General features: G+C 46.8%; 1 protein-coding gene across 7 annotated transcripts in view; it reads left to right on the top strand.

The window, feature by feature from the left end:
* LIMCH1 (LIM and calponin homology domains 1) overlaps positions 1 to 15,950 on the top strand; it is a 317,657-nt gene that overhangs the window by 277,641 nt on the left and 24,066 nt on the right. For all 7 annotated transcript variants that reach the window (XM_054990321.1, XM_054990320.1, XM_054990316.1 and 4 more), the window contains 4 exons: positions 3,543 to 3,721; positions 6,128 to 6,224; positions 7,949 to 7,977; positions 9,639 to 9,722. In XM_054990321.1, the coding sequence (XP_054846296.1) occupies positions 3,543 to 3,721; positions 6,128 to 6,224; positions 7,949 to 7,977; positions 9,639 to 9,722 (389 nt within the window). The remainder of the gene's footprint in view (positions 1 to 3,542; positions 3,722 to 6,127; positions 6,225 to 7,948; positions 7,978 to 9,638; positions 9,723 to 15,950) is intronic.

Genomic DNA, 15,950 nt, shown 5'->3' with positions numbered 1-15,950 from the left:
AATCAAGGAAAGTGTTAAATAGCTGCTTTCTCCTTCCTCTCTTAGGGTATGCACACACATTCTTTTTTTTTTTTAAAGACAAGAATGTGTTGCAACGTTGTAATGTTCCTGCACTTTCTTCCTGGCTTTAAAAGCCAGGAAAGGATTAAATGGCTGCTTTTCCCTCCCTCCCAGGCATGTTTCAGACTTTGCCAAAGAGGGGGAAAAAACCCAAGCATTTTGCACAGCCCTTTGGAAACAAGCCTCTGCTTCCTAGGAGGAGATTAATCGGCAGCATTTTAACCCTTTCCTGGCTTGATTTAAAAAAATGAGAGTGGTACATGTTTTCCCCCAGAACTCTGCCACCAATTGCCTCTCCGGTGGGCAGGGGACAGCCCAATCAGCAAAAAGGGGGGAAGGGTTCCAACATTGCAACGTTACTACGCATGCTGAATTTTTTTAAAAAAATGTGACGTGAATTGCAAGGCCCCAAAAGCCCAAAATTGCACCGAGGTTTTGAAATGAAGCACAGACACCAAATCGAAATTGCAGTGGACAGTGTGAAATGAACAGGTGCAATGCCAAAGCCACTGCGATCGGGGCGAATGCTCATAAATGGTGGTTTAAACCGTAAGTGCGAAAAGGGTCCAAGATCCAGATAATCCACACTCTGCGATTCCCCACTGCTGTGTACGGATGTGAGAGCTGGATACTGACAGGAAGAAAGTTGGTTCATTTGGAACGTGGTGCTGGAGGAGAGTTTTACGGATATCAGGGATGTCCAAGAAGACAAGGAATTGGGTTCTAGAGCAAATCAAGCCTGAATTCTGCCTAGAAGCTAAAATGACGAGATTGATGCTATCGTACTTTGATCACATCATGAGAAAACGAGACTCACTGGGAAAGACAATAATGCTGGGAAAAGTGGGAGGCAGTAGGAAAAGAGGGAGTCCCAATAGGAGATGGCTGGACTCAATAAAGGCTGCCACGTCCTCCAGTTGGCAAGATCTGAGCAAGGCTGTTAATGAGAGGACATTTTGGAGTCCTTTCATTCATAGGGACACCATAAGTCAGAAGCAGCTGGATGGCACATAATGCACACATATCATAGGATGCTTGGCTTGGGACCTCTCTTCTGTTTCATAATTAACAGATATTTTGTGATTGTTCCTGCCTGCCATGGCAGACAATTTTGTGATGGCACATTCCAGTGGCATCCACATGCTTAAGTCAGTTGAGGAACCTTGGTTTGGACATGCAGCAGAATTAGGTGGCAATGAGTTAGCAGACTGCTGAGGTGGTGGGTGGAACTGCACCACTTCAAGAGTGTTGGAACAGGAGTCCATTTTTCAAGTTCTGCATCCTTAATGGTTCTCTACAAATAGAGTTGCCAGTGGCCTGGAGGGGGAAAAAAATGTCGTGTCCCTTTAGCAGAGACTTGGTAAGATGTTGTTTACCAGGTGATGTTATTTACCTCCATTCCATGAATAGTTTCAGTTGCCTGTTTCCACACATGAGGTCTCTAATAAGTGAAGAAGACATTTTTCTCCAGAACTGTTGGCGACCTTACCTGCAGATGGAAAACAAGCGCAGCCTGCATAAGGATAGGCTTAAAACCTTTCTCCTTGATTTGCTAATTCTGTCATGCAGAAAGTTGGGGAGAAATAACAAGACACATATTCTTGCCACCTCAGAATAGATACACCTCACAGTCCTGCGTATGTAGACCACAGTGCCCCTCACGGTGCTGTGTGTGTTGGAAATGGTAACATAAAACTGTCCATAACTTCATCTTCCTCCTCTTCTAAACTGCCACTAGAGGTGCGCAGTTTGGTTTGGTTTGGTATTCAGATTATCTTCCAGGCTAGTCTAAGTTGTGAAAAGGCCTTTTTTGCAACTGCGTTTACTTGTTTCTCTAGTAGCAGCAGTGCTGGGTCTGGTATAACGCCATGGCTCTTATCTGAGTCAGCCAGGGGCAACTGAACCCCCTCAAAAGTCAAGAGGCCAATGTCCTTCAAGATCTCTGTTTTACTAACCAACATCACTTCCATCTTGTCTGGGTTCAATTTCAATTTGTTTGCTTTCAGCCAACTGATGGCCGTTGTCAAGCAGCAACTTAGTATCTCTACTGCATCACCTGGGGAGTTGGATAACGATATATAGAGCTGAGTGTCATCTGCATATGGATGGCCTCCAATTCCATAGCTTTGGATTAGTTCTCCTGAAGGCTTTATGTAGACGTTGAATAACATGGGGGATAAAATTACACCATGTGGAACTCCACAAAATAATTCCAACATTGAGGATAGCTGGTCTCCAATAGCAAACTTTGAGTTTGTCCCATGAGGAAAGATTTAAACCAGTCCAAAGCACGTCTCCTGATACCTACTTCTGCCTCGAAATGCCTCAACAGAATGTCGTGGTCTCCTGTGTTGAAGGTTGCTGATAGATCCAGGAGGAGCAACAATGAAGTGTGGCCTTTGCCTACATTCAAGTGGAGGTCATCAACTAGAGCCACCAGAGCCGGCCCCGTCCCATAGCCTGGCCTAAAACTATGGCCAATCTGGCTACCTCAATTCATGGCACAGTAACATGGAGACTAGACTACTGTAATGCTCTCTACATTGGTCTCCCCTCAAAGCTGGTGCAGGATGCTGCAGCTTGTTTACTCTCGGGAGCTAGACGGAGCATGCGTATCGTTCCTGTTCCGCAGTCACTCCATTGGCTTCCCATCAGTTACCGGGCCCGTTCAAGGTCATGACTATCACATTCAAAGCCCTTCATGGCCTAGGGCCCTCATATCTGTACTGCTGCCTCTCCCCGTATGTCCCACCACAGCAGCTTTGCTCATCTGGACGGGTTCTTCTGCCAGTGCCATCAACTGCTGTCAGCACGTGCGCTTTCTCTGAGGTAGCCCCCACCTTATGCACTGGCCTGCCTAAGGGGGCCAGGAAAGCTCCCACTCTCCTGTCTTTCCGCAAACTATGCAGAACTGAATTATTCAGGAGGGCTTTCTACCAGATTATAGGGCAGTGTCATAAAAAATAGCTTTGGCAGGGACAGGATCTATATGCTACTCTCTTGGGTACTGTTTGCTGATGCAAACCTATGCCAGTTAGGGAGCATTCCATATTGCTAAACATGCCATGAAGATTCAATATTCCCAATCTGGATTTACTGATTTTTACTTGCTTCTGAAAGAGATTGCTGTTTTCTGTAATTAATGCTTAATTAATTGCTTGTTCTGTAATTAATGAATGACACGCTGGTTATGTACAGTGTCTTAGTTTCTAACCCGTTGTTCCTTTAGAGCTCACAATAAGCTAGGGTTTTTTGTAAACAAAAGTATGGAAAATATCTCAAATTGACCTATCTCTAAAGATTGCAGCCCTATTTTATTCTGTTACTTCCTGCTGAGTGAATACTTTCTAGAACTCGTGGCCATAATTTACTGTGTCTTCAGTTTGTTATTCTGGAGAAAATACTTCTCCATCCTAGAAAAATAAAGTAGCATTGTTTATTTAAATATCTCATGTTATGTTTGTCCCCCCCCCCCACCTTAGTGGGATTAACTTCAGACCATAAAGATTTCAACACAGCAGTTTCTTGTGCCAGCCCTACAGTGGCCACTGTGGAATTCTCCTCCCTCAGTAATCATTCCAAGGAAATGGGTTCAAATGATGACCTGAAGAAACAGGAGGCAGAGAAACAAAAGGATGCAGAGGCACCCGTTACTCAGAAGGTAGCTGGATGCTCTAAAATATGATCATGTTGTGAAATGGGGATGTTCAGCTAATTTGCATCTTTTTTGTCATTTGAAGACGGGACTTGTTCACTTTTCATTCTGGATACTTCCCGGTGAGAGCTGCCTGGCTCAGACAAACACACGAAGCACCCATATACTGAATCAGGCACTTGGTCTGTAACGTTCAACCCTATCTCCTATGACTGGCAGCCGCTCTCCAGGATCTCTGGTTAAGGTCTTTGCTGTCACTTGCCAGCTAAACCTTTTAACGGGACATGCCAGGGATTGAAACTAGCCTAGGACCTTCTGCATGCCAAGTAGATCTTGTACTGCTGAGTGACAGCCCCTCCCCTAAATGTCACATGGCCTTGCCTTGCCCTGTCCAACTGCTAGTCTCTCAAGGTCATGCTCTTATATTCATACAATTCATATAAGGATAAGTACACGGTCAATAAAGTGCAATATGCTCATATATTCATACAAAACTCATACCACTCATAAATTCCACACAGTTCTTCCACTGTGCCCCTGAGGAAGTCCGCAAGACAAAAATCTGCGTGAGTGATAGCAGGCCCCAGTTTAGGCGAAGCAGTTGGACCTCCACCTCCTTGCTGAATCAGCTGTGGAGTAAAAGGAAAGAAGACACTTATTTCCCAGAGTCTCTCTGAGTTGGGCTCATGCTTAAGGATTGACTTTTCAACACAGTGACTATATGTTCATGGTTATACTTACACATGGTCATAACGTTTAGGAATTAATGAGTGGTATGAGTTTTGTATGAATATATGAGCATATTGCACTTTATTGACCGTGTACTTATCCTTATATGAATTGTATGAATATATGAGCCTATTGCACTTTATGTATTGATTGCATACTTGTTGTTATTGTTGTATCTCCCAGGTGGGTTTTCCCACTTTAGTTAGCTCTGTTTGTACCGGGGATAGCCTTTTTGGATATCAGTCTCTCAAGGTCAGCACTTCCAATCCGACTGACAGCAGCTTCCTGATAGAGTTCTTTGACATCGTCTACTGCCTGATTCTTTTAGCTGAAGATGCCGGGGATCGAACCTGGCACCTTCTGCTTGCAGAACGGATGCTGAGCCACAGCTCCTCCTCCTTCACTCAAATTATGTTATTTTTGAATGGGATTTGACTGGGATTACCTGCAGGCGGGATTTCAAGGGGATCTTCTTGGGTTTTGCCCTGTTACTGGCAAACTTGTGTGTTTTCATATTGGGTTTCAACTGTAATGTTAACAGTAAGCAAGAGCTTTGTTATCCGGTGCTCACAGGAAAGGGGAAAGAGTCCAGTAGCACCTTTAAGACTAACCAACTTACTTTTAAGACTAGCCAGCTTACAGGAGAGGGGGAGTTCCAGTTAATCAGATGTGCCGGATGCTCAAGCTTATTGCTCTGCCCTGGCCCCACCCAGGGGAATCTGCAGTGGCCCCCCACCCCTTTGGGAACGCTGTGGCAACAGCCCCGTGCCGGACAGGAACATTCCCCTCCCGCCCTAAACCAAGACCACCCTACAACGCAGGCCAGACAAGTGAGCTAGGAACCTTTCGGGAGAGATGGCTGCTGTCCCTCAGAGGCAGGCTGAGGGGAAAGGAGGCACCTGAGGATGAAGTCAGCTGTCAGAAGCCCCAGAAACAGCCGAAACGTCAAGTAAGCTGGCTGGGGGACCGGGAGTGGGACGCACATGCCCCTGGAGACTTAGGGGTACAGGGAGGAGGGATTTCCCTCTGGGCAGCGCCAGTTAATTGAGTGTTCTGGATAATCAAGCGGCAGACAGCAAAGTTTGGCTGACTACGTTTTGCTTTTGTCAGTGCCTTTAAGGGCACCTCATGGCAGAAAGCAGCATATAAATGAAAGGGACCCCTTGTAAATAAATCTGGCCAAGTGACAGCAAACAACTTTCATTCCTGCGTGCTGAAGATGACGCCACTGAGCCCAACGTAGCCCCGTCCGGAGAGAGCAGGCAGGGAAAGGAGGCAGGCCTTAGAGGGCAAAGCACAGGAACAATAACTGGAAGCCAGTCGCCCGGTCATTACTGGCAGCCACTGCAAGATTTTTTTCGTGTCCCTTGTAAATCTCTATAAACAAATTAAAAGAATTGTGTTCAGACAGGTTTGTTTTTTCATACAAATATATGGCTACATTTCAGCGACTTTGATGGGACCGTTCAGACAGAAGAAGAGTATAAATGGTATAACGCTAACGTATTTTGCCAGGAAATCCCGCAAAATGGGTCTAACCCAAACGAGTAGGGTTTTCCAACTAGAAGCCCGTCAGTGGATAAAGATTAGTCATCTGAAAAAGGATACGCTCATGTAATTTGCATACGCGGACCATTTTCTGTTGTCTTGGTGCTGACGTTGCTCTTCAAACCACTGGCTTAGGCGGAAGATCCGGAGCAAGATGGGAACCGGGCGTATCCGTCTGTGCAGAAGGTACCCGAGTCGAGCCGGACTCTTTTGCAGAATTCTACCTTACAAGGTAAGCAAATAGGATGGAGGGTTGCGCTCTCTCTCGACCTGACTTCCCTCACAGGATCATTCAGGGGACAAGATGGGGAGGGAGAAGAGCCGTGTCTGCTGCCCTCAGCTCTTTGGAGGAAGGTAAAAAGAGTTAAAAATACACAGAGAGAAGAAGGGACATACTTAGCTTCTATGCAACATTTTAGAATGCTCATACATGCGTTATCTTAGTAACCCCTTGCAGCAACCAAACTGCACATTGCAGGGGGGGACACTGAGACAGAGAAGAGGTTACTGAGGGCCACTAAATAAGACATGACATGACCTGGGGTCCCCTTGCTAAGAGCTGACCCACACAGCTTCTATGCTGCACTAGCTTAAGCCCACCTCTTTCCTGTTGTTGACAATGGTGAGGAAATCTGCCAGTCAGTCAGCAGAGGTCTTGATTTACAAATATTGTTCCTGATTCAGCACCTTAGCATGCAGCCAAAGAAATGAGAATTGTCTTGGAGAAAAGCAACTTTCCACAGGCCGGTGCTGCACTGAAGCCAGGCATGCAACGAGAGGGGGACAATTGAAAGCGAAAGTTCTAGCTGTGGAGATGAGCTGTGTGCCAGGTGGGGTCAGGCCCTTCTCAAAAGGAACAGCTTTGAAAATTGCCTTGCTCAGTTTCTGTTCCCTGCTTTCTCCAAACAGAATGCAAAAATGCAAAAACTATAAACAAAACCATAACATTACAATGAGGGACAACTAACAACTCGTAAGAGAACCCAAAATCCGTGTGTTAAAATTTACATACGGCCTTGCTCCATCTCCTTCCCGGTGTAAAAATATTTTTGCCGTTGTCCAGGAACTTCCACCTGTGCTGTCAGTTGATCTGGATGGAAAATGCCAACCCCCCGGCCGACTTTTACGTGATTCACTACGAATCTTTGCCTTGTCTTGCCTGCCCTGTGGTCACCGGCTTCCTTTCACAGTGTTCTGCTTTTCTGTTTTGCCATCCACTCTAGAGTCGCCCACCGCTGCCAGTGTTCCGCTTAAGGTTCGGAACTCCTGGCAGCGCTGCCAATTTTTCTTGCAATCAGGTAAATCGATGGCCTTGGGTGTCGTTGTCCCTTTCGCTATGCTGAGTAGATGTCTTTTTCAGTGTGTCCTGGAGCAAAACCCTGGCCCCTCTCCGTTCTTGCTTTGGTAGAAAGTGCCTATTCCTGTTGCAGAGCTGCCAAAGCGCTTAATACCCAATGCATAGTGATGATCAACTCATGCTTGATGGTTTCGCTCCAGTGTGTGAAGATCAAAAACATGTCACTGAAATAGCAAGAGCTTTCTTGAGAACTGTGGCACCAGAATAGATTAGTCCCTTTCCCACACAGCGCAACATAGGAAAAATGAAAAATAAAACTTAGACAACATGTTATATTCAGCTGTGACCAAAAGCAGTAGCTGTTGCTGCCTAGTAGTAGATTTAGAATCTGATGTTCCTCGGGTGTTAACTCTTCTTTCTCCATCTTCATAGAAAGCTCTTCTGTTGGTGGAGGACAGAGTCTGTCTCTTTGAATCCTCAGGAGCTGTGTTTGTTTTTTATTTCAATGCCATAAGTTATTGTGAAAGTATTGTCGTATATAGATGACTCCTTCTCTGTTCTGAATTTGGTTTTATTGGTAAGGCAGTCTAAGGCAGTTGTACGTAGCCAGCTTTATATTTTGGAAAGTTTAATTGTAGCTTGTTTTACTTCCCAAACAGCTGACACCGAGAGCAATGAGAAGACAAGTGTAAGTTGCTTCTCTTTGTTTTTTTGCATTGTTGTTAAAAGTGTCAGAATTTGGGATATGCAGAACCTTCCTCAGGAATTCTTCCAAGGGATTTCCATCTAGGTACAGCTCTTGGGCATGGCTCACACTCAAGATCCAGCAGCCCTGAGCAGGAAGCCTCACCAGAGCTTATCGGGTATCATCTTTGCAAGAATACAACTCAAACAAAAGGCTATCTTGGTCATAGCCAAAACAGACTCAAAGAGAAAATAACCGAGAGTAATGATACGTAGATATATAAATATTAATACACATTTTTAGTTTTCAGTTTCAAATCACCCAATATTCTTAAAGTGCAAATGCCTAAAGGTGCTCAAGAGGTAAACCAATACAAAAGTGCAAGCAGTTAATCAAAATACAACGGTCACATTCATAACCCTCAATAAAATATAGTACACAGTCAATACAATTATTTCCAGCAAATGTCCCAGGTAAGTCCAAGATAACTCCTCTGTTTGCATTTGGTCCATCAGCCTTTCACTGAACACAGTGAGGCACCAGTTAAGTCCTTCACTGATATATTGCCTTGTTGATTAAAAAGAGGAAGTGCAACAAAATGGGTGTATTACATGCTGGCAAACACGTAGGGCAAACAAAGGAGTGATTTTGGTGAAGGCAATCTTTATATTGTGCTGGAATTGCAAAGCCTGGGACAGTCCAGAGTCCGCTGAGCATCTTTGAAAAAGGAAAAAGAAATAAACAGATATTGATTATATACTTATTGGGAGGGAGGCAAGATGGTGTCCTGAGTAGACACACCAGCGCGTTGCTCCTGCTTTTATTCGGCTTTAAGATAAGTGTCTACTTATCTTGGACTTACTTGGGACATTTGCTGGAAATAATTGTCTCAACTACATCAACTGTGTACTATACTTTATTGAGAGTTATGCATGCGTTGATTGTAATTTGCTTAACGGCTGAAACTTTTGTATACTGGGGTATCATCTTTGGTCTGGAGCATTATTCTGTGTGGAAGTGCATCTGAGATGGCACCGCCCCATAACTGTGTTTAGAAATCCTTCAAGTGCAGCAGCAACAACAGTGGCCAAGAGAACAGCCAGGTCAATTCTCTGCTTTGCCCCCAACCTGTGGTCGTCCGTCCGTCCCCGCCCCGCCGATGATCTCCCTTCTCTTCCCAAGGGCCTTACTTCTGCCCTCAGACTCCTCCATTGGGGCGGACTGACCTTTGATCTTAACCAAGTTCCTGGTGGGCCAGTGCCCTGGAGAGGCCACAGGTGGCCAGGGGCAAGCTGAGCCAGGTGACCCTGTGGTGCTGGCAGTGCTGCAGAGTTCTCTTGGCTCAGACCTAGGTGGTGGCAGCAACAACCATGGGCCTTGCTGCCATTTCCTCAGTCAAGCAGACCCCACGGCACAGCCATTGGCTCAGTTTGCACCAGGGCTGCCTTAGCATCTCCGTCTGCACCACTTCCCCACAAAGTCCCCAGGCTCTTCTGCTGAGGTCAAAGGGCCCTGGGTTCCTTCCAGCATAGGACTCCTTAGATTAATTTTATTTGTTCATTTATGGTTTTTAAAGAGCCAACCGTAGAAAACAGTTGATTATAAGGCACCTAATTTCTGGGATGTATTGTCAGCCCTTAATAGCCTCTCTTGTCTTATGTCAGCATTTTGGTGGCTGGTGTTGGGATCCCGAAGAAGAGCGGAAGCGGCAACAGCGATGGCAACATGAACAGGAGCGCCTCCTTCAAGTAACTCCCCATTTCCTTGCTTGCTCCCTCCATTTTATATCCTGCCCTTCCTCTGAGGAGGTGGATGTTGTGTTCATGGGTTACCCTGCTTTGTCCTCCGAACAATTTTAAACAATGGTTCTTGAAACCATTGTTCATCAGGCAGGTGGCTGTTCGAAGTCTCCTCTTCATCAAAGTTTAGGTTATTGGACAGAAAGTTAAAGGTCAGGCCCTCAAAGGTAGCCTTCTCAGAATGGCTACTGGTTCCACACTATGGGCCAGCTAGACAGGCACAGGTTAGGGGTCTTAACGTGTGGGTGAGAAAATGGTGCTGAGAGGAAGGGTTGAGATTTGTTAGGCAGTGGGGGACTTTCTGGGACATGCCAAAGCTGAACAAGAGAGACAGGCTTCACTTGAACAAGGCAGCCGGCACTTCATACCATACCGTACAGGTGGCAGAGCAGCTTTTAAACTACCCCCAGGGTGGGATACGTCAAGCCAAAGGAACTATAGTGGGAGTGAAAATAAGATGGTAAAAGGGGGCCGTGTGCAGAGGCCAAAGTGCCAGGGGTTGTTGGAGAGGGAAACGTGCCACAGGGTCTGCCTGCCACCGGGAGAAGCATCCAAGGCAAGGGGGGGGGGGGGCGGAGCTGGAGTGGTTGGACATTTAGAATGACAACTTGGACAGAGCCGGTATCTCAGAAACGTGGAGGAATGGGGGAAATCAGTGGGATGTGGCCGTCCCTGGGCATAAGCTCTATAGGCAGGACAGGGAGGGAAGTGTTGGGGGGTGGGGGTGGCATCGTATATCCAGGAGGGCATAGAATCAAATAAGTTTAAAAACACGAGGGGGATGAACTTCCCAGCATCAGCTATATGGGTGAAATGCTGGGCCCTAAGAGTTACTGAAAAGTTGGGGTGAGCTGTCTGATCAGGCCCTTGAGGCTGATCTCAAGGTTAAGGTTGCCGGTCCCTGTAACCTACCAGTAGGAGGGGGGGAGGAGCTGGCACTTACCTCCTGTCTGTCGGGCGCTCCATGTTTGTGCGCACACTCTGGCGCTTGCGTGATGACGTCACTTCCAGAAGAGACATCGTCATGTCGGTCATGGGAGCGCTCCCACGCTCTGAGCAGGGCTGATTTGGCCCATGTGGGGCCAGTGCCGCAAACAAAGCGCAGGAGCACTCCTGCGGTCAACGTGGTAATGTCACTTCTGGAAGTGACATTGTCGCACCCCTTAGGAATGCACACACTGCGTGTGTTCCCAGGGGGGCTTCTGGGGGGCTTGCCGCCTCCCACCAATCACTGGTGGATCACTGGGCAACGGGGCAAACCCCTGGGAGTTTGCCTACCACCGGTGGGCACCTGGGAACCCTGCTCAAAGTTGAGAAGGAAATAAAAGAGGTTGGTAAAGCAAATAATGCTGTGATAATGGGTGACTTCAACATTGACTGGATAAACATGGGCTTGAGTCATGTTGTAGGTGCAGTGATCTTGAAGTTGATTCTAAGCGGGGCTTAAGACCTGGTGAGAGAGGTAGACATCGCCGCCCCAATGGAGAACAGCAGTTGCAGCGCTGTTCAAGTTCAGCATCCTTTTCAATGGGAAGTCCCCCATAAAGTCCAAAACAGTAACATTTCGTTACAAAAGAGGGAACTTTACAAAACTGGCAGCTGAAAAGGAAACACAGGAGAGTCGAGTCTTTGGGGCATGCTTGGAAGCTATTTAAAGCCACACCAATTGAAGCCAAGGTAGAAGGCATTCCCCAAGCTAGGAAAAGTAGTGCCAGGTCTAAGAGAATGTCTGCCTGGTTAACAACCCAAGTTAAGGAATCCCTAAAAGCAAAAAGACTTGTTTGAAAAAGTGGGAGGTCTGCCCCAGTGAAGTGAACAGAAGAGACCACAGGATCTGGCAAAAGAAGTGTAGTTAATAATAATAATAATAATTAGGCATTGTGGGGGTCCTGGCTCACTCCAGTTGCGACTGGTCTCTGCCGTGGCGCCATCAACCCGTTAGTCCCGTGGATGTGGCCCTGCTCCCCCAGACCGCCTGGTCGGTCCACTAGATGCCCTTTGTATGCCCTGGCGGGCATCCCTGTAAGGCCTCAGACGTGGTGGGAGAAGTGCCGGGGCATGAACCCCTAAAGCTCCTCTCTCACCTGGGAGGATGTCCCTTCAGAGCAGGGACAGAACCTCCCCTCTCCTCCCCAGCCAGGGCTTCTGCCCACCTTCTATCCCTCCCACCTAAGTGATTGACTGCCCCCATCCCACGGTCCCGCCCCCAGGGCCAGGCCCAGAACCTGGGCAACAGGTGGCCAACATGCTTTGACCCTTAGCGTTCCCCAGGTCTCACCTCATTTGCCCGCCTTCTGGCCCCACCTCCCCGGCTGGCCGTGGTGCCCTGGGCTTTGGTTCCTGCAGACAGGGCTGGTGGCCCCTTCACCGCTCTTGGTCCTTGCCGTGGTGACCCTCGTGGTGATGGTGCCCTGGGCAGGATAGGCTAGACATACAATGAGCAGTGTAAACCAGCCAGCTCTACTTGACAGCACCAGTTGACAAGCAATACCCAGTTAAAATGACAGCTCCATACTAAACAATATCACAGATTAATATCAAGAATTAACGTCAGCGCAGTCACGATAAGAGGACCTTGAATTTATTTTCTATTTTCAATTCAATTCAAATTATCCTTGAATAACAGTTTGAAAACATAAATTGTCAGTTACAAAATATACTTACAATAAGCCACCTGCAAGGAAATAATAGACAGATGAAACACACAGAAACCACCCGATATCCAGAGCCACAGGCACAGACTCACAATGCAGAGCCCGCACGGCAGGCCAGGGGCCAACATGCTGACCTTCTTTGAAGCTTCATGGGCCAAAGCAGACTGCTCCGGGTGACGCCTGAGCCGAGGCAGCTGTGCCACTTTCTCCGCCTCCCAGGCTAGCTAGGAGAGAAGCTAGCTGAGTTTGCTCTCCCCAGGAGAGCAAATTAGACATCCAATCAATCAAATCAATCTCTCTCCCCCTCCCTCCCTCCCTCTCCCTCTCCCCCCACCTCCCTCCCCGCTCTGGCAGCACAGGCTTCTGGAGACAGGTGTTCTTATAGGGGGTTCCCTGTATGATACAGATATTTATATCCCATTTTTCTCCCCCATGAGGACTCTAAAGCGGCTTACGGCATTGTTCTCCCCTCTACAGTTTTTATCCTCACCCTAGCAAGCCCATGAAGTAGGTTAGGCTGAGAGGGAGTGACTGGCTGAAGGGCACAAAGGGTGCTTCCATAGCAGAGTGAGGGTCACAAATTACAAGTGGGATTGTACAGGATTTCCTAGAAAAGATGTTGCAGCATAAGAAAATAGAAATGGTACCAGTTCGGGAGTAGATGAGCTTTCTGGAGACGTACTTCTACTTGAGAAAAACAAACCACTTGACTAATGGTCATCCTCTTCACTTAGAGAAACTTTATACATTCTCTACTTATCTTCTAAGCTGACGTGGTTTTTCATCTTTCATTTGAATTTTAATGGCAGCCGTTTAAACTGATTAGATTACTGCCAAAGCCAATGTGTCTGCAAAGCGGAATTAAAGTTTAGTCAAATGAAAATGCAAAGCCCAAGTTTTTCAACATACTGAAATGTTTGGTTAGCTCTTTTTAAAAAGACAAAAGTCAAAAACTCTTTCCTCATCCAGACTTTATAGATGAAAAATGTGTTCTTTTTGAAAAAGTAAGTAATATTTGATAGTCCAGTTTTCAGCTACTCGGACATTGTATAACATCATGTCATACTTTATGGTCTGAAGCGAATGTCAGACGGATCACAGAGGGGGTTGAACCAGGAGAGAAATCACCTTGCTTAGCACAGGAGGGCCTGGGGGTGGGCTGTTTGTCTCCCTGCTGGTTCCTTGTGTCTCTTGGGCAGACCCTTGCCCCAGCAGTGAAACAAACCCCACAGCCCTTTTTAAAAACAAAAACATACATAGTGGAAAGGAGAGGCTAATGAAGCCCCTCCTGCCACCACCACACCACGCTCAGGAGATTATTTGCCACCCTGCACATTATTTTTAAGGTGCTTCCCAGGTCCCCAGCCCAACTAGCATGTAATGGGGGTCATCATGTAATCAGATCCTCAGCCTTCTGCATGGCAGTTACTGGAAAGGATTGTCTGGACAGGGGGCAGCTCAGAACGTGTTCTCTGGATTTTGGACTTTGAAGTTCTGCGTGGACTTTGGTACCATAGCTTGGCAAGGTAACATCTGCTTTAGAGACTGGAAGCCTGTATAGTATTGTTAGGTTAGCCCAGGTGAGCCTGATCTCATCAGATCTCAGAAGCTAAGCAGGGTCAGTCTTGGTTAGGAATTGGATGGGAGACCTCCAGGGTTGCAGAGACAGGCAATGACAAACCACCTCTGTTAGTCTCTTGCCATGAAAACCCCACCAGGGGTCGCCATAAGTCAGCTGTGACTTGAGGGCACTCTCCACCACCACCATAGTATTGTTAGGTTAGCTTTTTAGCTTTTTATTATTTTCTTTTCCTGTTTGTGTACTTCTATAGTTGTATTCTTTTGGACTTCTTTTAATGAACTTTATTAATCATATTCTTGAGGTGTTATTTGGGTTTCAACACTTCAATCTGAATCTAATACTTTGGCCTATTTGCCACAGCTATTGAAGTAGTTGTTTTTTGGAACTCAGTCTGCAGAGCCGGGGGGGGGGGGGCTGACTTTTTCCTTAATAACCGGTAGGGCTTGAGATCTGTCTCTAAGAGCCAAACTACATGAGACAAATTACATGTGTATGACACGTGAATGCACTTACACGTGTTTCCCCTTGCTTTCCTGTTCACTCTACACTGCACTCATTCCCGTGCTTGGATTTCAACATGTTTCTTCCCCATTCCTCCCAGATGAGAGATGATATCCCATGATACACCTTCTCTTTGCACATGCTCAAACCTTCCTCTGCAGCTTTCCTGAGAGGGAGATTTGTTTACTCAATTGGATGTATGGGGGGAGGAAACCCATGGGGTTTCCTGGGGGGGAGGGGGTTGAAAACGGGGCTTCCACATCTCTGCAGAGAGCTTGCATCTTGGCCTGCCAGGAAGGGGGGCATCTATGCAAAGGGAGTGGACAATCCCCACGTCAGAAGCCCCAACACTGTTTCTTGCTGTCAGCCTGAAACAACTCTTTTCTGCCTGTTTGTCCTCATCCACCTCCAATCTCCATTATTATCTCTGGGGAGAACTATGGGGGCTATCCAGGGGGATGTGGGTAGCATTTTGCAAAATCTACAAATTTTTCAGGGGACCAACTGCTAACTGTCCTCTAAAGACCAAGTTTCAGGGAGATTGGACTTTGGAAAGGTCAGTTTGAAGCCCCTCAAAGTAGCTGCTAGCAGCCACTCCAGTTTTTACTATTAAAGGGACAGGAAGGAGGACCAATGGATCATGCCTTTCTCAGGGTTCAAACCCCGGGAAACTTGAGGGGTCCTTAAAGGACAGTGAGGACTAGCTCCCCTATAAATTTGGTGGATTTAGGACCTTGTGGAGGTCAGTTTGAAGCCCCTCAAATTAGCTGCCTGCAGCCACTCCAGTTTTTACTATTGTGAAGAGAAAATGATAGGAAGGGAGAGACCCATGAATCATGCCTTTCCCAAGGTTCAATCTCCCTGAAACTTGAGGGGTCTTTAGAAGACAGTGAGGACTAGCTCCCCTGCAAATTTGGTGGATTTTGCTTTTAAAATTGCATCCCTATCCAGATTAAAAGCAAAACAGTTTTGAGTGTAAACTGGATGTAATGGCAGAAAGAGGGGAGAAGGAAGCAGAAGCCACTCAAAATTGACGCTTTGTAATGGCGACTCCCTGGTTATGACTATGGACACTCGCAACCGTGACTACACCAGTTACCCGACATGTGCACGGACTGGGGCTACAGGACACGTGTTCATCAGGAGTAAAATGGACACTGGCAGGAAGGAACAGACGTGAATCTGGACACTTGCATGACCTCGTGTAATTCGTCTCGTCTAGTTTGGCTATTGGTCTCAAAACTGAGGGTTAGTCAGAGAGACTGGTGGTGACATCATTACCCAGCTAGGTGAGGATTCGCTACCCAGCTTTGAGTATTTTGTTTTTGACTCCCATACCAAAACCCTTTGTGGGACAACGAGGTATCAACAATAATATATAGGGAGGAAAGCATTAGATGTGGCACAAGATCTTGTGCAAGCAGAACGACACCAAATCCA

The sequence above is a fragment of the Eublepharis macularius genome, chromosome 10 (assembly GCF_028583425.1).
Source record: "Eublepharis macularius isolate TG4126 chromosome 10, MPM_Emac_v1.0, whole genome shotgun sequence".
Classification (NCBI taxonomy): Eukaryota; Metazoa; Chordata; class Lepidosauria; order Squamata; family Eublepharidae; genus Eublepharis; species Eublepharis macularius.
The sequence above is the reverse complement of the archived record's forward strand: the minus strand, read 5'-3'. Positions and strand labels throughout refer to the sequence as shown.